The sequence below is a fragment of the Lagopus leucura genome, unplaced genomic scaffold (assembly GCF_019238085.1).
Source record: "Lagopus leucura isolate 7727_CA_CO unplaced genomic scaffold, USGS_WTPT01 Super-Scaffold_100001, whole genome shotgun sequence".
In the NCBI taxonomy this organism is placed as follows: domain Eukaryota; kingdom Metazoa; phylum Chordata; class Aves; order Galliformes; family Phasianidae; genus Lagopus; species Lagopus leucura.
In genome coordinates this window covers 76,932,935-76,958,728 of record NW_024962262.1, presented here as the reverse complement: position 1 = coordinate 76,958,728, position 25,794 = coordinate 76,932,935, and the positions used below count along the sequence as shown (strand labels likewise).

General features: G+C 37.8%; 1 protein-coding gene across 1 annotated transcript in view; it reads right to left on the bottom strand.

The window, feature by feature from the left end:
* LOC122177487 (amyloid beta precursor protein) overlaps window positions 1-25,794 on the bottom strand; it is a 201,524-nt gene that overhangs the window by 20,403 nt on the left and 155,327 nt on the right. The window contains exons 11-13 of the mRNA XM_042866899.1: window positions 23,900-24,028; window positions 21,791-21,890; window positions 3,651-3,872 (exon numbers count right to left, since the gene is read on the bottom strand). Of these exons, the coding sequence (XP_042722833.1) occupies window positions 3,651-3,872; window positions 21,791-21,890; window positions 23,900-24,028 (451 nt within the window). The remainder of the gene's footprint in view (window positions 1-3,650; window positions 3,873-21,790; window positions 21,891-23,899; window positions 24,029-25,794) is intronic.

The following is a 25,794-nucleotide window of genomic DNA, read 5'->3' as shown; positions in this document are numbered from 1 at the left end:
TCTTGCAAACTGACTTACAAACCCACCAAATCCTGACTCCTTATTCCTTTTAATAAGGATTCTTTACAGCACTAGCTGTAAGGTTTGAAAAAAAAGTAAAGCATGTTTTAAAACTACACCCAATATTCCATTCCAATATGCTCTGAGCTATGCTAGACTTTCAATATCTTGTTAGACTATTTTAACAAATTAAGAAAAAAAAAATAGCATAAAACTGATTGCATGAAACTTACCCTTTCATCTAAACATGCAGTTTAGATGAGGAAAATTTCAAACAGATTTATGAAACTGTAACATTATGTGACAATTTATCAATTCAATATACAATTAATGTTTCTGAGTGAAACTTGGGATTAGGTCATGAAAGAAAACAGACATGGGAGGAAATAACAAATTGAAGGCATTTTTGGAAGTATTTTCTACTGATCATTTGTATGCAGGTCATACTTTGAAATTGAGACTTTCTGGCTGCATTAGGTTCAGCTTTTTTCCACAGTTACATGTTGGTCTAAGTATTCCATGGATGGTTCATTAAAAGCAAGCCGCAGTGCTGTGACTGTGGAGGAAGTGGACCCCAGGTCCTTACTCTGCTAGCTCCTGGATCCAATGAGCTTGCCTCTCAGATATCAATGGCACCACTGAAAAATTTGACAGTAATGCAAGTCTAAAATGAGGTGAATTTATCTAGCTTAGGGGTTATCCAGTGTGCCAGACTAAAGAAAATTCTTGCTTATATAGTGTAATTATTCTTTGCACTGAGGAAGCCTGAGCTCTCAGCACTCTGGATTGGTACTAAAGAGTTTTTAAAAATGTAAAGCTTCCAAACTAGAGCAGCATCAACACCTGAACTGGCAACTTGCTGATAGTCCTCCGGTAAATGCCGGAGCAACTGCTCAGCAGGTTTCACAGGCAACAGGCCCTTCCTTTTAAACATGCTGTGAGTTTCTTGATGGTGTTGGTATCCTCAGTCCTCATCCAACAGAAGCAGAGGTCCTTGGTTCTCCGACCTTCGCTCTTGTGCTCAGCATCTCCCAGCAACCTGAGATGCTAACAATCATAATACTGCAACAGTGAGTCGCTCTACAGTATTTGAGGTTTCCATAGCACAATAATTTTTAACTCACTTGAGTTGCTCAGTACTGCATATAACACAAAACACTTTCTGCATCAGTGGATCTTACTGTGTTAAAAACAGATTATGTAAAGAAACCCTAGGAGATGGTGAGGGAGAAAGTAGAAAAAGGTTTCAATTGTTATTTACTTTGTGCTACTTTCCACATTAGAACGAGACAAACACCAGATTTTGGGAGCAATTTGAACAAAGCCTGAGGTTGGACCATGGACATGAAGGAAAACAGGCATGGGAAGTGAGGACAAATGGCGCTGTTCGTCCTGGGATTCTGGAACAGTAAGATGGGAGACGAACACAAAGGAAAAAGATGAGTGTGTAATTCCACTTCTGATACTATGGACAAGGGTACAGAGAAGATATCTAAAGAGCAAAAAAAGGTATTGTAGAAATAATGACCCAAATAACACAAATACTATTCGCCAGTACTGTCTGATTGGTGACAGAGAAGTCAAACGGGAAACAAGAAGGACTTGCAGGGGTTTAAGCCATGAGATGATTTTCAGCTGCGCGGACTTAAATGTTAATAATGACTGAGCTAATGAAATTGTTTGCCTACAGGAACTTCATGAGAAAAACAATTCTGGTATCAAAATACCCAACAAAAACCAAACTAATTTGAAGTCTTAGAAGCTATAAGGTGTTCCCACAGTAAACATTAAGAAGTGCTGCATTATGTAGCGCATTAAAATACACAAGGATTCATAATTAAACAGTATGTTATTCAAGGCAGAAGAATTTTTATTCTTATTTGCTGTCATGCATTTTAAAAAGGTAACTACACTCAGAATACTTGCCAAGTGAATTCAGCATCACACTGAAGAATGTACCTTTCATTATTAAATTCTGAGCTTAGTCTGGTTTCCGAAGGAAAAAAAAGGATTTAACTGTATGTCTGAGTGCACCTGTATACCCAGTAACTTCTTAATCGCTGACTGAAACCAGTACATTTGGGAAGGGAGTAGATGGGCTTCAAAAGGTGTTCTTTCTTTCCACTTCAAGTTTAATGAAAGCAGACATTGGGTACAGAATGGATTTCCTTATGTCTCCACTGTGTGAAATGCTGCAGTGAGAGATGTACTGGAAAATTCCTACAGGACAGATGCCACCAGCTGGACCATAGTCTGCTCCTGGCAGTCAGCCTCAACAATTGCACTACAGCGAGCCACAGCTTTTTCACCAGGAAACTGAAGTTTAGCATGCCAGCCTGGTCAGAGGTTTGTACTACTTGTCAGCATCTCATGTTGCTCTCAGCCAGTCAGCACATAATGGATCTGTAGCCATCCTTCAGATACGCCCAGAGTCCTCACCACCATCTACTTTCTTCAGGTTCTTATGGCTGGCCAGTCCATTTGAGTTTGCCCATCTCCTTTCTGCTGACTTCTTGATGTTTTCATTTTAGCCCCACTCTCTTCTCTTCCCCTCATATTCGATATGCTTCCATTTAATTTATTAGTCGACCTCTGCTTGCACCTTAGCCTGGATCTTTGGCTTCTCTGACACCTGGCAATTACCCACTTTGATCACAAAACTGGTTCCTGCTTCACTGCAAGCATGAAACAGCCCACAGCCTCTCACACATTGTATTGAAGTGAGACTTAGAGGAAAGCACTCACTCACAGAGAACTGAACAAGGTGTGTGATCAAAACTTACTCTCAGAGGAGGCAGAGCTAAACCAGTGATTTCAAAACATATCTGAAATACTTCACTGTCTGCACAGCCCAGCTATGCTTGATCCACAAAGCACAGAATTACATGGAGAAAACTTCTGTAACTCTGGTGTTTGTTTGTAAAACTAGCACTCTTCTGCAGAAACAAACCTCCACTGCTGGGATTAACTTAGCACTAATGAGGATGGACTTGAACTGGTAAAGGAAAACAAGCACAAGAAAAGGAACTTGAACAACATCATCAGAGTTCCTTATGTTTCTAATTAATTGGCTCTGGCACCCAAGTGAACCACCGATTCCAGATTATACATTAATGATTAAAACATTAGGCAGCCACTTCAATACATTTGCCCATGAGCAACATAAAATGTTCCTCAGGGAAGACATCATCACTAGCTAGTTGCATTGCTGTGTATGCACAAATATTTCTGCAGTACATTCCATATGACCAAGAAAACCCAAAACCAACATATTAAATCTATAGCCATTTTCATGCCAGCAATAAAAAGCTCTTTAATGAAAACATTTATTCTATCATGACACATCTGACAACTTATCTCCCTTTGCTCATTCTTATTGTAAGACACTCATAAGATGCTGGAATTTATTTTTACCTGTTTTTAAAGAGAAATAAGTTCAACTCTGAATTATATTGTGTGACTATATTGGCATTTAAGTCAGAACTATTTGATCAAAGAGACACAGCAGGCAGACCAGTTCTAAAACTTCACAGTTGAGACCTTTATCATTCTTACATCAGAAATATGCCAATTTTCAATGAATAAAATGAAAGAATCATCATAAAATACAGTTGAGAATACTCTGTGGTTTCTCCCACTATTGTTCCTACCTTCATTTTCAGTATTGGCTGGAACAGAATCAACACCAAAGGGATGCCATGGCTGAAGGTCATCTAGACTGAACTCTCCATCCACTGGGAGAAGTTCAACTGTGGTCTTAGTTTCTGTCAATGAAGGCATGAGAGCATCATTTCCATAGCTGATTCTGGGTTCGCTGATCATATTGGCCAGGACATCATCAGAGTAGTTTTGTTCTTTCTGAAGCAATTCATCTGCAAGGAAATGAACACAGAAATGATCTGAAAAAAACTGCATTTCTGAGCATCTATTTCCAGGGTTATTGTAGTACAAATTTACAGTCATGAGACCCTACTTTATCATGATAAAGAAAAACATCAAGATTTGGAATAGTTGAAACTCTGAGGAGCACCACTGCTAAATAAAGCATTTTTTAAACATCAACCAGAACTGTTCCATACTGTTACCCATGTAACACCACAGATCACAGCGTGTGCTTCACAAGTCCCTAGATTCTTCCCATTTCTTTTGAAAGAAGCACAAATCAATTCCTTTCAACTCAACACATTCCCATACCTCAACATGCAAGAGGTCCACAGGTAAGACTGCCTTTGCTATTTTCCCTTCCTTTGAAATGTTCACTTACAAAAGCTCAGCCTTGTTCTTAAATCCTAAATCACTGCAACAGTTACTGTATTAAATTGGGCTCACTATAACACTGAATCTGAAGAAACATTTGTTCTTTTAACGATGTAACTTTACTAACATGAAAATAGTTCTTTTCTAACAATCTTAAATTACAATAAGCAATAAGCATCTGTACATAAAATTTCACAAACAACCAGGATCTAAAGCTCTGCAATATTATCTAGTTTGTTTTGTTTTGTTTTTTGTGGTTTCTTTTGGGACTACAGTAAAGTGAGAACAATGAAAGCACTTTCCAACTCTAACGATAGTATAGGCCAGATTATTGAACTCAGTGTCCAAAATATGCTTGAAGGTTCTTTGGGTGTGCTTCATTATTCCAACACCTTTCTTAGATCAAAGTTCATCCACTCTTGATCTTCTCCTTTGTTGTATTTTATTTTTTTTTTCAGTAGAGGTACATTACTTGCACATACTCTGAAGGAACTTGGTGCACAAAACCACTTTCTAGTAAGCAAGTGCTATGAAGAAGGTAAGTAACTGCTAATAATACATCAATATACTTAGTATGCAGCTGTTAAAAGTTCTAAATAGTTCATAATTGAAGCCTGTAGATGTTAACACTAGTCGAGTCCAAGTGTTTGCACATGAGTACACACATGACAGTTGATAATACAAAAGCTTTTCTTAGGACTTGCTTCTCTTTTGAATTCAGTAATGACTAAGTCAAGTCACTGTTATTGCTTCACATCCACATCTGAAACCTGTAGCAAATCAGGGACAGCAATCACCACTGTATTTTGCTAGACCGTTTATGTAGCTCTGTAAGGGCTTTCTCATTTCCTAGCATCACCAATGAGAAATTGCATCTACATTTCTAAATACACCAGAGCTTTACAGACATCAGTGAAACCTTTTCAATTGTATGTCCCTCTTGAGTGTACACAACAGCATACCACCACAGCAGCACACAGAACCTACACAGTAGTCCTCAACAAGGATCACCATCAACTCAAGAGCATTAGATTTGGCACTGCTTCACTACCTCTCTCAGTGATGATATATCTCGGCTTTGCAAAGCCTAGATATATAAAATATATATATAAATCTCTTAAAGCTGATGAAACTACTACTACACCAGAGTCAGAACATCAAAGTTACAACCCAAACCCTGGGGCCAGCACAGGTCTTAAATCTTGCAAATTGACGTTTCAATACCAATTTTCCTACTGAAGCAGTAATCACATTAGTAGACAGTAAGCCAACATTACTGTTAACGTGTACAGAAAATTAAATTTTGTCAGTGAATTTGTTCATAAGAAGGACTTAGTAGGACAGTACAGAATTCCTGCTGAACACTGAATTATTTTTCCATTCATGTTCACTTTCTTGAAAACAATATTATTTCATAAGTTGTAACTTGATACTCTAAGCAGACATTGTATCACATGGTATACGTTAATTTTTATTAGTTGCAGGAGATGAGACTTATCAAAAAAGGAGCTAGATGTTAAAAAGCCTGGTTTCCAAGAGCCGGGTGCCTTGCAGGGAGTCAGGGGTAACACCTGCTTAGCACATTATGATACCAAGTTATGGCTGATCACAGAAAAGATGAGTATCACTGGGGATCTAAGCACTTGCAACCCAGAAACTGCTTTGAGGCGCAACTTGCCTCATCCTCTCTGTCCTCCCAGTGCCTGCGGATTCTGTGACACAGATGCAGAGAGCTGCAGCCTCGGCAGCAGAGGCACAGAGGTGCTGTGCCTCACGCACCCCTTTTTTTCTCCAGGCAGTGTCAATCCTTCATGACTTGTGCACCAGCACAATTGCTTTTCCTGCCTTGTTTCTCTCTGCTGATGCACACTGTGTGACCTACAGACAGCTCCTGCCCTTGGAGAGTAACATGCCTGGAGGGGAGGGAGCAGGGGGTGTAGGACCTGCTCTCCAGCATGGAGACCCATGCTCAAGGGGAAGGCCACTGCAGAAACACAGGAGGACCCATCGAGCTGCAGAGGTGAGTGCCAGACTCACATCATTAATACTGTTGCTACAGAGGCTGGGAGGGACAAGTACGTAAAAGCTCTCAGTGCTGCCCAACTGGGTGTGAGTTGTCACCAGCTCTTGCAGGCTCCGTTGTTTGCTACTCAGCTGTGGCACACAACACAAACTTCAACCAACTCGCGTGAGGCAAACAGATATTGCAATAAGCAGATTATGATTGCATTCACTTGACAAGCAGGGAGACAATGGCCAAAATGAATCAGCCCATCTGACACGATGGCAATGAACTATGGTGAAAAATGAGAAGCTCTTGGCTTAAGAACTGTGCCTGAGTCCATCAGACCAAGGCATCTGAGTCTGCATTGAGTAAACGATTTGCAAACAATTGTTTCAATCTCCGAGCTGTTACAAAAGTTTGCCCTAGGATTTCCAGTTATTGATGCTAGCTGGCAAATCCCAAGATTGATTCTTTCAGCGTTGATTTTGTTCAAAGTATCGATGTCTACTTGCATCACCAGCTATGCTAATGGAAAGCCATATAGCCTCATTGTTACCCATCAATAAAGTACTCCCTCCCTTTCTCACAGTTGCCAGTTCAATTTCCCCACCCCACAAAAGACAATTCCCTAAATAAGTAGAGAGTACAGATGCAGCTGGAGGCTAGGATGTGCATTCAAGGCTGTTTCAGGGGCTTTCTTTGTGCAGTGAATGTCTTCATTATTAGGCGCTGAAAATATACAGATTCTAGGCTGCTTTTCAAAATTTCATCTCCCCTCAAACCAGCAGGACAAAAACCCTCATGACAATCTTCCTATAATAGACTTGTTGCTCTACTCATTATCTCTTTGTAACATTCTGTTAAGTCCTGCCAGAGAAAAATAAGGAGGATGTTGAAACATTTTTTTACATTTTGAGAGCACAGCTCAACAGCAACCACAACTTCACAGAAACAAAATGGAACAAAACAAAACAAACAACAAAAAACCCACAAAGTTGAGACTTCAAATCTCCCAGCAGCTGGTTTTGGGGTGAAAGTGCAACTGCTCTACTAACAGGAAGCCTGGGACTTGCAGCATGGCCACCTTCAGGCACCCAAACTCATCCTTCGTAGGATGAAAGAGGCTCAGTTACACTCTTCAGTAAAATACTTCTTAGACTTACTGGCATTTGTAAGGAAGTTTCACTCATTCTTACACTCACTGTGGGCATTCCCCCATGGGTTATTACCACTAAACAGTAGCATCAAGAAAAACTGAAGCAAAATATCTTTGGGAACATTAGATACAAGACTAAGACCACTGCAAACTCCTTTCTAGACTGGTCTCTTCTCTACTTCTCTGGAAAAGAGAAACACGGAGCAGAAGAAAATAAATTCATTGGAAATATCTGGTGGACGTTGGGTTGTTTGAAAGCAGTTCATTTACAATATCCCATGACCATACCCTTGGCAGATTGGCTTTGTAAGAGCACTTCAATAGTGAATACCATGCCAAAACTATTAGAGCAACACAGATCATGATATTCTGTCACTGGAACTTTACACTTTGTTGGTATACAATACTGTTTACCACATTGGACTCTGCTGTACGTAATCCTAGCTGGCATTGATACAATGAAAAAAGTTTAATGGAGAACATCTATACTTGCTGCTCTAGAACACAAGCTGTTCACTAATTATCTTTCAAGTAATCATTTTTACTTAAATGATTATTTAAAATTTCCAAAATTATGTATTTAAAATTTCCAAAAGTATTTACATCATTGCTTTGCTTTATTTTCTTTTGTTGGATACCTACAGACAAAAAGCTCTGACCTCATTATGGCAAGCACAATTCTTGTACCTGCTTAAAAAGTAACTTCAAAATTGGTAGTTAGTTAGAATTTTGGAAGTTCTGTATGTCAATTTAAGGTTTAAAATCAAATTAGAACAGAAATGCACTCAGAACACCTCTTCTAAGTACTAATTAAGACACCTTCAAATTACATACATGCCATAGTTTCACTCCATAAGCAAAATTCCTTTTAAAAACCACATATACATGATAGACTGCATATCGATTCAGCAAATAAAGGTTTGGAAACCAATTCAAATAAACTGGTGCAAAAGCAGAGTCTTATTGCTTCATAATCACCCTTATCAATCAGCACTCACTGACAAATAAGTATGCGGTCCTCTCAAAGTTATAGCTGCTTTTGAGCACATTTTCAAAATGACAAATTTAGAAGTGTCAGCAACCACCTTACTGTTCCCAATGGCAAAAATTAGGAGCATCTGAGTCACAGTGATTACTTCATTTGCACATGTATTATCTTACACCATTTGGAAGATAGTTTAAATCAAGCAAATGTTTTATGTCACAATTAGGATTACTAAGAGCAATTACACAATCATTTATAATAATGCACGTGGTAAGACGTAACATGGTTAGATGCAGCTTTCAGTTGTATGCCTGCTTTATGGGCTAATTCAGTATGCCACAGTTCATAATCCTCAACACAAGTGTTTGCCCAAAATAATAGCATGGATGTAATATAGTTAGTTTTTAACTAAATCTGAATGTCTGAATTTTGTCAGCTATATAAATCAAAACACCCCAAACTGGTAAATGTGAAAACAATACCTCCTTAGAGGCTCTGTATTAGTGAATACTTTAAAACAAAATATAATATTATTTACCTGAACATCTGCATTTGTATTAGAGCTCCTGTATAAACTGACAACACATACTTCTAAACATCAATTATACTGGTAGTATTGCCACAAAACTAATGCAAACAAATGTATTTCACATTCAGGAAGCACAAACATTTCTCCAGAAGACACCTGTAGTGAGACACATGGGAATTACAGGTTTGTGTAAGCAACTCTGTAACGCAAAGTGAGGATCTGACCATGTGTGAGGATTTCATAGGTAACTTTTGCAGTCCAAAGTGCTTTCTGTACCTGCAGTGAATGCAGATTCTACAAGTCAGAAAGGTAGTTAAGTCAGTCGTATATCCTGTAGGTTTCACATACAAAGTTTATCGCATCAAGTAGGATTTTCTCCTTTGAGATGAAAGGAAAGAATATGCCAGAAAATAGTGTCTATTTCCTCTAGCCTCTGTCCAAGTTAGAAGAAATTTCAAGCACGTGCTTAAATTTAATCCTACTTGGTTGTACCAAGCCATAAAGAGCTAAGCTCTACTAAATTCCAAGCATGTAATTACTTTAAGGTGTTCTGAATCAAGTATCATATGACGATGTTGCATCCTGCTAGATGTCATAATTATCAAGCTGCAAAACATAATTATGTGCTGTTCAGTGTTGAACTAATGCATTTTAGTGGTACAAGACAAATATAATTTAGGAATTGATTCTGATGACAACTTTATTAAAAGCGACCTGTCTACAGGAAGGCATGAGTGGTTTCATTTGTCTGTAGGCTTTGAAGATGATGATAAAAGAGTGATGAGAAATATCAATCCTGTGAAACACTGGAAATGAACCCTGCCTATAATGTCTGATCCATACTGACAAAGAAATTTCATTACCTGATCCATCAGATCTAAACTTTCTTATGGCTAGCCTCTGGAATTACATCACAGGTCCCCTTATCTGGAAACTTTTACACTGCATTATGTCTTTGTTGGGGTTAAAATGAGACTGAAAGAACAACAACCATGGAAAACATCATTTCACAGTTCTTACTTTCTGTTCTGTAGAAACATCACCACTAAGGCAAAAGTAAATAGCAGAAGTAGCAGCAGCAGTTTTTCAGACTTAGAAGATTCTTATGTGTATGGCAATGTCTTTCCATCAGGTGAAAAGGTTCTTCAAGTTCTCATAAAATGACATTTGAGGTATCATGAAACAGTTGACTTATATTTTTTCCTCTTGAAGTAAGTTAATAAAAGAACCATCCCAGGGCCCTTAAAAATACCCCGCTGTCTAAAAATTGAAGTTTAAAGAAAATACACCTCTGAACTTGAGAACAGCTGTAATATTTAGAAATATATTAAAAAGAATGGCTGTAATATAAAAAGAATGCTTCTAATCCATTAAAAAAATTACAAATTTCATTTTTTTCTGTTTCTTACAGCTTCTGCCACTTCAGTATATATAGATTTCAATGCTTCCCGAATCGTATTATAAAAACAACCCATATGAGTACCCGCCTGTAAACAGATGCATGTAATAATGCCCCACTTAAATTTGTGTCTCGGACTCATTTGACTTAAATTGTAAAAAAAAAAAAAAAAGAAAGAAAAAAAAAGAGAAAAAAGAAAAAAAAGATGTTTAACTTAGATACAAATTGATTGCCTTACAAGTGGATCGTATTACAAAAAAATTTCTGGCATTAAACAGTTCAAAGCATGAGAAAGTCTGGAAAACCCAATTCAGCAAAAACACTTACCAGCTGGTTTTATTACTATGCAGTGATTAATCTCAATATGACCTAGGCTTTCCCCTTAGAGATGGAATGCAATGCCAATTCAGTTTTGTACACGGTTGTGCAATTTCAGAGAGGCTTGGAGAGAAGTGCATGAGAATTTCCACACCACTACACTGGTGAAGAATCAGAAACATCCACCTGCCATTTTTCCCACAGCTGGTTATAAAACTCTTGAAATTCTGCCTATTTTGTATGAAGGCTGCTGTGGAATTCTTTGCCTTCAGTGAAAGAATGCTGTAATTACTGTAAGCTCTTAGCTACTCAACAGCTAAATACACTGTAGATAAATATTGATATACGGCTATACATAGGTACACATTTATAGTTTGTTTTAACAGTGAGTCATCTAAATCATGACTGCATTTCCCCTTTAATTAAAAACAGAGTATTGCACAAAATATGTGGGACAGAAAAACACCAGAAGCTTATGTTACCTCTGGAAAAAAAAAAGTCATTAAATAAAACTAAAAGACGCTGCTCTTCACTTTCATGACTTCAAGACTTTTTAACCATTTCTGTTGTTCCTCCACTGCTCACATCCACTTCATTAAACTTGGTTAATGTAGTAATTTTGTCCATGAGACAGAATTCACTATTCACAGCCACAAAAGCTCTGGAGTAAACATAAAAAAACGCTACTTCCATGTTGCAGCATTCCTTTTGGTATAAAATTTGAATAGAGTACAGCTTTGTTTATGCTGAGCACCACATTTTAGAGACTGGGATCTCTACGTTCTAGCATGTGAAAAGTTCCTCTCTGAGTAAGATGATGACAACCAAACGTCAACTCAGGCAAAACAGTACTTAAAAAAAATACCTGGAGAAAAAAATGAATTGAAACTATTTTGTGATCAAGAATATGCACTATATGGAGATTGCTCCAAAGCTAATGCCTCCAATTTATTTCCATTACAACAAATGGAACATTTTTTTCTGACAACAAAGAGCACAATAACACTGTCTGACAGAGCAAATTCTCAGTGACAAAACACAATTCTTGCCAGCTATGAGCAAGGGCCTGCATGCTGCACTCATAAAAATCTGCACCAGCAGAGGTGACCGCTGGCATTACTGCTGAAATGCAACACCCACCCCTCACTGCACTCACATCCCCTTTGGTCTCCAGAAATGCTCAGCAAGAGTCAGTGAATGAGGGTGCCATTTTTTTCTGCACAGAGGAATGCAGTGACACGCCTTTGCTTCATCCGTACTGCCATGTCAGGCGCCATTCTGTCCACCTCTGATGTTGTGGGCCAGCACAATATAATCGAAAGCTGTACTTTTAGAGCAGCCCTCATATAGCATAATCCCGATCCACATCAGGCACTGTGCTATTTATATCTAAGTTATTTAACTATCAGCCATATTTATTTGCCAACCTTATAATAGATGGTAAAACCCCAAACCAGAACACACAGCCTAAAACTCCTTCTAACACCTGAAAGAAGTTACCTATTATTTTATATAAGCTCTTCTACAGGTCACTATACAAATCACACAGATTTTTTTATTTTTTTCTGATGCATACCAAACTCTTTGGACAGCTTGGAAACCATTACATATTCCATAAAAATACACACATTTGAGCATTTTGAAGTTCTAATTTGTTGTGTCTGATTCCCTTGGACTTAAGAGAGCACTGTATATTCGACTCACTCATAGTAACTTAAATCAGAACTAAATGGAACTGTGCAGCATCTGCTTCAGACAACATATATTTTGCCTATTTCTAAGTCCAGTTTTAGCACTTGATAGGCTAAATATAACTTAGGCTAAGTATTCTAAAGAAAAATGTTTGTTAAACATAGCAAATATATACATGTAGGAGGACATGGTCTGTACTGACACCTTTGTACACTGTATCTCATATGCAGGCTCTAATAGCAGGAAGCAGAAGAGTGAGAGAACTGGACTCCCCCCATAGCAAGCACAATTCATTTTTCAATTAAATTAGGCATATGAGAATTGAACAGCAGGAGAAAGCTGTGCTGATGAAAAATTGCTTCATTTGTAATCCCATGCACATGGCAACTAAATAGTGGAGATTACTGTAATATTTCCATCAATCCAGACATTCTGCAAAGTCAAATATCCTTACCTCAGCAATTTTTTTCTCTTTTTAGCCGAACAGTAAGAGCTTGCCTAGCAAGAATACATCAGATACTCTTGATTATAGTAAGCACATGTGAATTTTCTCTGAGCACAAGTGAAGATAGTCATGGTCAAGTAGAGTAAAATTTAGCACACCATTGGCATTAGAGGCATACATAGATCTACCCCTCAGGGCGTCTGCTTATGGTTGTACATTTCAGACTTCAGTGCTTAAACTCCTTTGGATAGCAATTCCTGAGACTTGCTGTGGGAATGGCAACTGACACGCTAGTTCTATAGCTTTTGCAGATGGTCTGTAACAAGTTCTGAGTGGATACCTTCAATCTAATAGCAAGTAAGAATTAAGATGATTAATTTGCTTCTTTCACAATCAAACACTCCCTGTTAGGAGTCTGATCTTAAACTCAATGACATCTGTAATGCAGCAGCAAGACAGACTTGGAAGCTGGTGTTGGAGTGGTTGTGCTCCTATGATTTTGGGCTACTTCAGCGCTCATGGACACTTGCTTTAATAACTCAATCTATGGTGACAGGAAGAGGAGTTTGGCTGCTGTGACTCGGTCTCTGTTGATTAACAAAGGCTGGGATAGACAAGCACAGTGAAGATTTCATCTCCCCACAGTCCAAAACCTTTTTGGAACAGCTGTGAAACTTCATCGTTATCCATTCCAGACACTTTTGCCTTTTATAGGTACACATATCCATGAATTAAGTTGCATGCATAGTAAACCAAGTAAGTTTCAATAACTAAGCATATTGATAATTCTCTAAGTGGGAAATGCATTCAGCAAACTAGTGCCTCTCCCACCTGAATGGAACCTATATATTCACAAAGTCAAGCACTTCCAAGCCAACTTTCTCTTGGATCACATTTGCAAGGTGGACAACTTCCAAAATTTTTTCAGACTTGTCATCCATCTGATGAAAGAACGACATTTTAAATTTGGCACATGAGAAGTCATTAGTTCCTTAAAACATAGCGGCAGAAGCAATATAGGAAATACAAAGAGAAAGACTGGGAGAAGCCATCCTGCTTCTCAGAGCAGTAAATAAGGCTTTAGAGAAAGGTCCCAGTTTAAGCAATGTGTAAAAAATTTCAGTACCACAATGTACTTTGTTTGTATCATCTCGCAAATGAGTGTTCCAGCTTTTCTTTGTGTTCATACCAAAGAGCAAGTAAATCAAATCAAATATATGTCTATGGACATATCTGTAACTATGAGTTAATGGTGACCTACAAAGCTTTCTAGTACCAAACATATTCAGTATATTGATTTAAAATAATACACGTATACATTCACTGTTTTTATACAACTCTGTTCTCTTCAAAGAGAGCCATGTGAAATGACTGGAGAAAACCTTTCGCAGCCATTTATTTCATTTGCAATATCTGCAGATCTGGAGAAAGCTGGCTCCTTCACTGCCTAAAGTTGTTTTCATGATTATTTATGAGATTAAAAGGGGGCTTGCACGTACAAAAATCAAGACTCATATCTTTCCTCAAGAACATTAATGCTCATGACCAGATACGACAGACCATTTAGCTACAAAAAATGGAGAGGATATAGCATGCTACTAATGAAAGCATTTGAGAACATCAATGTCAGCAAAGTGCATTTAGATCTATTCTTAACATCTTTTACTCTCTGCCTAATTTTCTAAGACAGTTAAATAAACTGGTCAGAAAAGCATGAGAGGCTTAGAAGAGGAAAACGTTGGATCTATTTCCCTGATTTTTTTTCCTCTTCTCCAAAGTTGCAGCAGAGGACATATTTTACTAGCAGAAAGAGTTGAGTCTCCAACCTGGAGTAGTAACAGGTTCATCAGCTCTGCCAAGCCTGCAGAGTGCAGAATTTACAAAGGCTCAGCAACAGACTGTTGTTCCAGCTGGTGAGTACCTTTCCCTATTAAAATGCAACATAGTAAAGGAAGGCATTGGTTGATTCCCCTCATTAACAGAATGCATTGCCATACTACAAGAAACAGCTCAATGATATCTAGCTGTATTTCAAACATTAGAGAATGAAGTGGCAAAACTGGTGGCTTGGTACATCCTGTAGGGTTATGATGAAGCAAAAAAACCTAAAAAAGCTGAATTATATATATAAACTAGCCAAACGATTTTAAAATCAATGTCCTTTGGTGGAAGAAGTCCTAGTTGGTTGTAAGTATTCCAGCAGGCATGTATCATGTCAGTATTTAAGCAGATAAAACCACCCTAGATAATGTGCAAACTTTAGTATATAATTCATTTGCTTTTGTGCAAGAACTCCATGCTATCTTTGGTTTGTGATCTAGCAATATATTTTTTGCTAGAGTACTAATGAATCATCTATTCAAAAGAATGTTATAAGATTTCAAGGAAGATTAAAAAAATAAAGAGTAACAGCATAGAAAACTCTTTTTTTTTTTCTTTGGAAGCCTTCAGTTTGTATTGGAAATCACTGTAGGGTGATCTGTGCAAAACTACATTTGCTGAAGGCTGCATTCAACTGTTTGTTCCTATCACATTATTCTCTTGGGCAAAGGCAGCAGAGCAGAACTGGAGGAACAGAAAGTTTGTATGACACAGCCCAGATACACAGAAACTCTCTGCTGAACCTTAGAACATAGGATTTACAGTACCTTAGGTTAAGACCTGCACCTAAGTGCGCTACTTACAGAAGATCTGTTCTGAGTTTATGGAGAATTTTCTCTACGGTGTAGAAACATTCATCAAACCTGAATAGAAGAATTACTTCCAAGGAAAAATGTGCCATTTTTAAGGGGGGAAAATACAATGCCTATGATTTGGCAAAGATGACATTTTCTTGCATCCAAAATCAAAGACGCTGCTTCTTAAGAACTAGACAAGTGCCTGGGACAATTTAGAAACTACAACTCCAGGTAACAAATGTGACCTCTGGAATGGTGGAGAACACAAAAACTTAGCAGAAATTGTCCAACATTCTTCAACTGCAGATTTTTGTAACTACTGCAGCTGCAGACTGATTTATAGCCATTTATCTTATCCTAGGTGACAAGTTCAACTCCATTTGATTCCATCTAAAAAGACAAGAAGAAATACGAACTGGAAAGTATGGATAACTAGTAACAAAGAGGAACTGCTTCAGAAAAATAATTCTTCTCTGACTCTTCATCCACTCACAGGCAGTGTAATGACCAAGCTGAATTCTCCATCGTCTATTTCAAGGTCAGAGACCATGTTTATACTACGAAGAAGTGGAACAAGAATGTAAATATTGATAACTGAAACAGTCCCTACAAAATGTGGGTTAAAACACTATTGCAGACTCCAGATGATTTGCAGTGACTTAATTAAGCAGGTTTGTCAAAACCTGGTGCAAAACCTTAACTGTGCTTAGGAGGTGCACTACAGATGACAATTCTCTATCCTACTCTGTGCTGATTCACTGCACTTAGTCTGCTCCAGTACAGAAAAATCCTAGGGTGCTTATTCATTTATGATCCATGCTTCAGCACCCCGGTTCTCCTTCAACAGCAATAACAACATAAGACCCTATAGCTACTCTGGTACACGACATGAACTGTATCAAACAATTGTTACCAGTACTTTCACCCCTAGTTTTAAAAGGAAGACTAGAACTGATCCCTAACTTTTACCTAACATCTTCATGACCACTAAGCACTTTCAAGAAGCTCCTTAATATTTTATAGTGTAATGTAATGAAACTGAGTCATAAGGTAATTACCGTTCTTACTTGATATGTGAACGATATTATTACCATACCTTACAACATCATTTTAAAAGCTACTGACACATATAGTACATGTCAACTTCCCTTTTTTATTCTGATACCTTACATATGGCAACCCAACTTCAAATAAAGGCACAGAAATCCTAAGCATCACTTCAATGATTTTAAATATTTCTGAAGATGGGCTTCTCTTCATTCAGCTAAATCTTAATTAGAGTCTCAAAAAAAAGGAGATGCCAAGAAGTTCCATTGTGGTCTGAAAGACATCACCTGATTATATATTCAAATCATAACAATTTAAGAGGAAGATAAGGAAAACAATCACAAAAGAAATGGCACCAATCGGAACAGATACACAATTTGCTTTTGGGAAAACCTCAAGGGTTTGTTTTGATACTGCAAAATAAATTCCCAAACCACAGTGGTTTTCATTTTGGATTGTCAGCCTGCAGCAAACAGCTAATGCCCTCCCAATTTCCTAAGAAGGATGCCAGAAAAGAAACAGAGAAAAGCATTCTAATAAAGCTTATAGCAAGAAATGCAGCAAGGCTGTGGATTGACCATAAGTAAATCAGCAGCTAGAAAATAAACGGTTTTAGAAATGCTTCAGTATCAGACGTAGCTCAGCACTTCAGTAACAGCAGTTCAGTGTAGTCTGGTTACCCAGACTACCTGTGCAGATGCAAACTGACTGGCATAGGGATCTAATAGTTAAAGAGAAAGGGTTAAAAGAAAGCAAATCTTCATTTTTAGTCTGTGCCTTGTCCTATATTTACAGCTGTCAAGCTTTTTCTAAAAATACTTACAAATATTAACAGAAGTTGTGAACTAAATGTCAAGAGGCAAAATTCTCTTGCTCAAATGCTAACCTAGAGCATACAAATAATTCAAATGGCACATGAACCACCACATTCTGTATGCATTTGAATGCATGTAGTGATCTGGAGTCTGCTTGTGTTTGTTCACTCCCTCTGATATATAATGAGCGTGCTGCAGAAGAACAGGATAGGCGCAATGGAACAGAATCATAAAATAATGGTAGTTTGATTTTATTTGCCAAGGGACAAATGAAATCATATTCTCTTATTTATTACTTGCTCATAACTCATAACTGGATGGCTCAGGGTTACTTATGATACTGCTGAGTTAGGTGGTGCTAAATATTTCATCAGTAGGGGGCTAGAAAACATGGACTTGAGGACATCAGTTTGGAAACAGAGCAGCAAAGACAATTAAATATTCAGCTCATTACCTACCCATTTGACTAATACCCAGAACTCTGTTGTAGCTTCTTATTTGGAAGCAGTGCTGGCTATGCCACTCCCAGCAATAAACTGCCTTTTAATACATGGATAAGCAGCCTAATCAAATAAGGATTTAAAGCAAGATGTGCTAAAGTAAACTGCTGATTTCTATTAAAAAGTCCACCATTGCTTCTCTGAAGTTGTATACCTATTAAGGTTATACAGGGAAAAGGAGAGTACAAATAGCAAGGTAGGTAAATTATTTTGCAGCGTCCAAATCTCACTTCTCAGATTTTTTGGGCCACTCTTTTATTTATATTCATAATCCTTGTCTGAGAGAAACACTATTTAATGCCAAAGATTACATCAGTTGCAGAGAGCGACCTGGTTTGTGCAAATTTGCATCGCTGCAGTTTGAGAAATCACCTGCAGCCAGAGTGATAAATGATCTCTTAAACAAGACGTCTGCCTGTTTTCCAAGCTCCATCATAAAAATCACAGTCAGAAAGACCCCTCCCTGCAACTGCTGCACTGATCCTTTATCCCTCTGCCTCATCTTGAAGTCTAGATTGGCAGCAGCATTCTTCCTTATACATCTTGAATTTCCTGCAAAAATGCATTCCTGCCATCCTGATGTGGCACTTCCACATTACATATTTGTCAAATGCCAAGCAGCAAAAAAAAAAAACCAACCCTTGCTTCATTTAAGAGATGCTTTCTATTCCTCAAAGTACTTGTGGGTCTTCCTATGCGTCTATACACTTAAGTCATTTTCTGTTTAATCCAACAAACATAAACAGGTCACAAATTGCTCATAAGGGCTACAATTGTCTTTAGCTTTATCTTAACTTCTTGCCATGATACCTGCTGGCATTCAAAGAGCCATAAAATGGCTTTGGTTGGAAGGGAACTTAAAGATCATCCGGTTCCAACACTCCTGCCATGGGCAGGGCTGCCTCTCACCAGCTCAGGCTGCCCAGGGCCCCATCCAACCTGGCCTTAAGCACCTCCAGGGATGGGGCACCACAGCTTCTCCAGACAGCTGTGCCAGTGCCTCACCACCCTCTGAAGAAAGAATTTCCACCTAACGGCTAACCTAAATCCCCCTCCTTTAGTTTGAATACCCTCATCCTATCACTACCTACTCTTGTAAAAACCTCAGTCTTTTTCCTGTATATAGGCTCCCTTCAAGCATTTGAAGACTGTAATGAGGTCTCCCTGGAACCTTTTCTTTGAAAAGGCTGCATTTAGAATAAAAGCTGGATTTGGCATTTTGGAATCTGCACCTAAGAATTATGACTTAAATCTGCTTTTTGAGATTACAAACTTCTAAAATATATTTTATTTAAAGGAAATCATGAATGTCCAACTGTTAGACTGCAATTCATACAATCAACAAGCCACCAATTAAAGTAATCTTCAGACTGCTGAAGATGAAAACATTGTCCATGAAATCACCAGGTCCCAGGAACAACTCTGCATTCTATTTCATATAATCAACTTCACTGCATAAAGATCTCAAAAACAACACAGAGATTATAAGGGGGCACCTCAGCTCCACATGCATTTCCAGGGCAAGAACACCACTTACTTCTCAAGGGTGAATCTTGTTAGCAGTCTTTCAGGCAGACATGAGGAAAAAATCAATTTAGTTCGTAGTTTATATATATATATATATATACATACACATATATATATGAAGACCTGACATTCAGTTTTGTCAACAGCTAGTCATGGAGAAACTGTACAAAATGGGCATAATATTTCTAGCAGTGAGAAGATCTAGCCAAAAGTGGCACCTTATTGTGGAGGAGTTAAAACATAAATTCACAGAAAACTAGATCATGTCTGTCTTGCTGCTCATAGAACCACTTGTTTAATCTCGTGAAAAAGTAATTTTGTCAGAACTATGTATTCTAAAGCAAAGATTATTCATTCCTCAAGGTGAAAACTGTTCACCAAGAACATTGCAGTCAAGTGTGGAACTAGCAACCAAAAGCATAATGAGCAAAGAAACTCAACTAAAACATAAGGCATTTCAGTTGGAATCACAGCAGCCTGAGAGAAGAACTACTTTCAACTGTTTCCTCACATATAATTTGTCACACGCTGGGTGCTTGCAATAGTTTTACCTAGGTATTTTCCAACTTGGTCACTAGCCTGGACTTTCTACGCCAGTGGTTCCAAAGAAGGTATAAAACATTTGTCCTTTTAATGATAGTTGTAGTATTTCTTGGGGAACCTAACAAAGTACAATTTTATTAGCACCTTTCTTCCTCATAGATTTAGCAACAGTATTAGATCTCCTTTTCCATGCATTTAAGAAGAGTACCAAGGCTAAGAAGGTCATTAATTTCAGAACAGATCTGAAGCTGGCTCATCACTGTGCTTAAATCTAGAAAGACATTGTCTTCTTTAATAGAAAGGAATGATGTCTTAGAACTTTCCCTAAAAGCCATATGTATAATCAAATATAAAGTCAATGTTACCAAGATGGTAATCCTGGAAGAGAATAAACTTCCTTGTCTACACTGCAAATTATTTTATTTAATAAAGCCCAGATCTAATAGTGTAGTCTTTAATTTTTGCTGCCTAATAACTCCCAATATAAGAACATATTTTTCATTGCTTTGCATTTTGCAATGCTTTGAAGAAATTATACTACATCCAAAACCACACACCCCCAAAAAATCAAGGTAGGGAAAAAATTCTTCAGAGACTGATTAAATTCTTAGCTCCTCTCATTTCATTAGGACATAACACCCTCCTAATTTTAGCCTTTTTTCCTCCTAAAAACTAGTATTACACTTGAGATTACGAGTCAGATTTTTGTAAACCACTTAGCAGTTAAGAGATTTCAGCTCCCATGTCTCTTCAAAGCCTCTGAAATTCCTATTCCATTTCAGTATTCAGGAAAGACAATTAAGATGAATGTCCTCACCAATAAGCATTAACTTTACTAATAATAGAAGAAATTGAAACTTCAAGCAAAAATACAACCAAGAGAATGACAGTTGTGAGTAAAAACCAACAAACAAACAAACTCAACAACTGAGTATCTCCAATACCTAATATCAGCAGGTTTTTTCCCGCAGAAATGATGCACTCTCAATTTATCAATAAGGGTCTTATTTGAATAGCTCTCTGCAACTGCAAACTGAGACTGTTGTTTGTGCCTTGTAACTATGAAGAACAGAAGAATGTAGTTGAATTAATCTCTCTCCTTATGGTCTCATAACCACCTCCCCAGCTCTGTTTTCAGAGCTCATCTCCCACTTTCTAAAGTTATCTTACAAGTAAACACACCTGCTTCCTAACCTGTGCTTTGGGTGCAGGGGAATCCACCACCACTCTCTGTCCAACACACCCGTATTGCAATGGCACCGCTCACTTCCTTGTTCCATAAATAATCACAGAATTTACCAAATTTACCAAATAAATGCACGACTGGTAAGATACTCCAAGTTGTATTTGTTAACCTCTAGTAGTTAACTACATTTTTCTCAAATCCTTGTGAACGTAACTATTCTTTAGCTGGGGGATTTCCCAAATGACTGCATCAGTTAAAGTAAATGCCACATCAAATTAAATATCCAAACCTAGGAAGGATTTAATAAAGCTACTGATTGTTAGCAGCTGCTTCCATATAGCATGGAGGCTCCAAATGTATATTAACATATTACAGGGAATACATTAAAAACAAAGGCTGTATGATTATGTTACTGCATAGATTACACAGGAATTAATGAAGTTTACATATAATGATAATGAAATTGCATTTTTTAAAGAAACAGGAAAGCTGTGAAAGGAAACTATGAACAAGCTTCTCCATTTAGTCTGTCTGATAGTTCATATTCACAAGTTTATATTCATTATAGTTCATAATTCATAAGTAAGCCTGTTCTTTTTGTAAGCTGGGACAGTGTATCAATAGAAGTAAGATGCTGCAATTTAGCTTTTAGTGGTGATTTCTTATCAAGTGAATATTTTTGTTTTTCTACATTAGCAGTTTGCATACCGACTTCATCCTGGATCTCCTCAGCTACAGCAGGCACATTGTAGAGGAAGGAGAGAGACTGATTCATGCGCTCATATATCACACGTAGATGCGTCATAACCTAAAGAAATGAAAATATTTTAAGGAGGGGAATACTGATACTATTATTAGTAGCTATTATCAAAGATTTTACAAATTTTTTTTTTTTTTTGCAAAGCAATACAGTTTTTACTTGAAGTAGGAATAATATGCTCCGTGTGCTGAAACTGTCAAATGCATTGCGATATTCACCTCTCCTACACAAGCAGTGTGCTAGACATTCCTCCATAGCAAATACCTGAAACACCATGGGAATGAAATAACTTAAAGCAAGAATTTACATTCGCTGTGGGGGTACACAAACAACTATTGTAGCACAAATTCACAGCCTCATTTACTCTCCAATAATGTGTACACTTGCCCAATACTGTAATCTTCTGCATGCCATTCAAGCCAAGTGAGGCGCAACTGATTGCTGGATCAAAATGTATCAGCTGTTTTGTATTTTTTTCTTTTTCTTTCTCCTTTTTCTAACCCTGCAAAAAGAAACAGCTACTCTCTGAAGAAAGACTGAATGCTCTCGTTGAAAGCATTTGAAAACATTTCAAAAAATATTTTCAACCAGAAGCATTATTGCGTTGTCCCAGGTGATTCTGTTGCCTCAGGTTGTGCCTCCACGCTGCTATGGGTAGAATTTCAACATCCCACAATAATCCTCCCCAGGGTACTCTGCAGGTATCACCTCTCTTTAACAGAAAGGAAAACAGAGGTGCATTCTGGAAGACATAGACTACTGACAAAGGCAATTTTAAGCCCAAACAGGAAAATGGGTTACATACAGCAATTTCAGTGAAAAAATTTATGCTTCTGAACAATTTTGTTTTTCCATTTTCCACTGAAATAAAAACACCCTGGTAGATCCTCCAACCTACATTCCTTCGACCTTCTGACCTATTCAAGAAGCAAACATGTTATGGAAATACACATTCCTATGGCAATGTACAAAACAATAACTGCATTTCTTGTATCTAAATGTCACTTTCCATTCTTCATGTGTGCTGCCAAACAGCTTGTAGTCTGCAAAATTCCATTGGTTTTTGTGATTTAACAATCCAACGTTTTAGAAATTAAAGTAATGTAAAATGTAAAAGGACATGCTATTGTATTTAAGAGAAAACCAAGATTGCTGCAGAAGATGCTTAGAAGTGTGCATTTTTAACTCTAGTAATTTCAAGCTAGCATGATCTCCATTCTCAAGTCTGGCTGAAATAGCTGCTTCATAATTCTAATATGCAAATCATGCCATTCAATGAGGTATATGGTTTTGATTTGGCTCTTAGCAATGCCAATCAGTTCATAACTGCATGGCTGGAACAGAGGCAGATTCTGCAGATTACAGCACACGCTTTTAGCAGCTTATCCGTTCTGCCTACAGTTTTAATTGCTGTTTTGAAAGCCAGCTATATCTTGTGTTTTTTTGCTTCCTCACCCTCCGTGATTTACAAAGACAACATAAAAGCTGTTCCAAAACACACACATTGAGGACTGCAGTAACATTCAGCAGTTAAAATGCCACAAACTACCATGCACATTTTAAAAATTATGTTAAACTCGAGTGCATTGCAGTAATCACATTTACAGACATTACAAGTACCTCTGCAATGACTACAAAAAGGCTGGTTGCAGTCAGATGGCTGTACCACTTCTGGTTTTGCTGCTTCAGCTGAGTGAAGCATAACCATATGTGTTAGCTAAATCTATTACAAACATTTTCCTCGAGGTATTATTTACCAAAGCAGTAATAAAGGCTCTGGGCATTACTGCTCTGGATGGCTTCTTGGGAAGTGCTCATGACTGGCTCGCTGTTTTGACGGACAGAAAACCTGCTTTTCAGTTCTTCTCAAAAGATAAATTACACCCACATGACTACTACATCACTTTGTCTTGATCTTCTGCAGGAAAACAGTTTATTTTTTATTGCACCTGAAGCTGCCCACAGAAAGTAGTCAAATGTTTTTTAAAAAGTGAGTTGACAGAAAACTCACAATAGTTATGAGAAATGTGACCCCACCAACCCTGAGTGGGGATTACCTGAGATCTAATTTGGGCAGCTTTCTTTGGGTCTACCATCCGGACATGTTCAAAGTGTTTGAGAGTATGCTGTCTGTCTTTCTGCTCAGCACGCACATACTTCTTCAGCATGTTGAATACATGACGAGGCTATAGGGAAGAAACAGGAAATAAATGAGTTAAATTTAGAACAACACATGTTTTAGTTCCATACATTGGAGGTATGCCCCAAAACAGGAGCACAAAACAACTATTACGTTGCATGCTCAATTGAGATCGATATCTATTAACTATAGTTAAAACTGCAAAAGACTAAAACTGGTTTTATTAAACAGTATCATCTATCAAATAGAATGCATCCAGAATCAAACCAGAAGGTTAATAAACTGCTCAGCACCTGCAGAGAAGATCGTCTGAAAGCAATACTCTATCAAAGCCAAGGATCAATCAAACAGATTTGACTGAAAAACTTTTTTAAACAAATTCAAGACTGCTCTGTCCTGTTAATACTGCTATGTGAGCAGAAGAAACGAAGAGGAAAGGAATAGCTGAGGTATTTTAGGGCACACATCTTCTCAAAGTACCCAACTTGGGTATCAGATTTAAAAAAAAAAAAAAAAGTTTATGTACACATTTCAGGTGGTTTTACTTACTGAAAGCCATTAACTATATGCCTCAAGGCATACAACTGAACATGAACAGAGGAGAGAACTGCAGCTGAAGGGAACATGAAAAATATACACAGACTGATGGTACAGCAGTGAAGACTGCAAAGAAGGGAAGTTTTTCCTACCATGAAACTAAGACATTCACTTTTAACTCAGTGTTTAGGGTGACTCTGGAAATCTAGCCCCCCTCACCAACTCTGCTTGCCTGGTTGTGCTTGTGTATTTTTTCTGAAGCTGCTAAATAGTGAGAAAAATTAAGTTGACATGGGTGAGAAGGAAGGGAATGGTGATCTTACTGTGCAGGAAATTAAAGAATGAGCAGAAGAAGGGAGCAGCTTCACTGGGTACTGGTACAGATCCAGAAGAATGGGTGGGGAAGCAACAAAATAAGCATCAGAAGCTCTGTGCACAGCTTCCTGAAACAGAAAGAACTGTGGGCGAAGCTGAAGCTTTAGGAACTTAGATTCATGGTCAAATATAGATCCTAAACTAATTTAACATTTACACAAGATATGAATACTAAGCCATAGAGCTTGAAGAATTTCTTTGCTTGAGAGAGGCAGTAGATTTTAAGATGTCCAAAGAAAGTAAAACAAAGTTTATATGAGGATCTTTCAGACAGAGAGATGTGAAATCATTCCCAATGAAAGGATTAAACTCAGTAGTTCCATGACAGAAAATTCATTTGTGTGGAAAATAACTCCAAATTACCAAAAGTCAAACAGCCTGCGATGAAGTTGCAAGAAGCCATGAACAAATGTTGAAAAGTAAGCAATCCCTACAACGTTACTATAATGGCAAAACAAAATGAAATGCCAGCTGTGACAGTTTATAGGAATAAAGGCTAGAAGACCACTAAGGTTTAAAATAGTAATTTTCTGAAGACAGAAAATATTGTTCCCTTTCCTGATATTTCATCATTTGTTCCCCTGAAGCACATCAAGATAGCAGGTTTGTGTACATTAAAGAGAAATGGATTAATTTCTGTTTCTTCAAGGAATACTCAAATTGAAGTGTCATGTCTAATGCCAGAAGGATATACATATGTCACTCTGAAAGTAATGCCTCCTATTTATTTCCATAGAAGGTACAGCAGATACAAAGTGCACAATAACACCATTTGACAGAGCAAACTAACAGCTACAGAACGCTATCTTTCAACACAGTCACCACCATCAGCTGTACATTTTCACTAGAACCTGCATGCTGTCCTCATAAAAATCTGCACGAGCAGAGACGACCCACTAT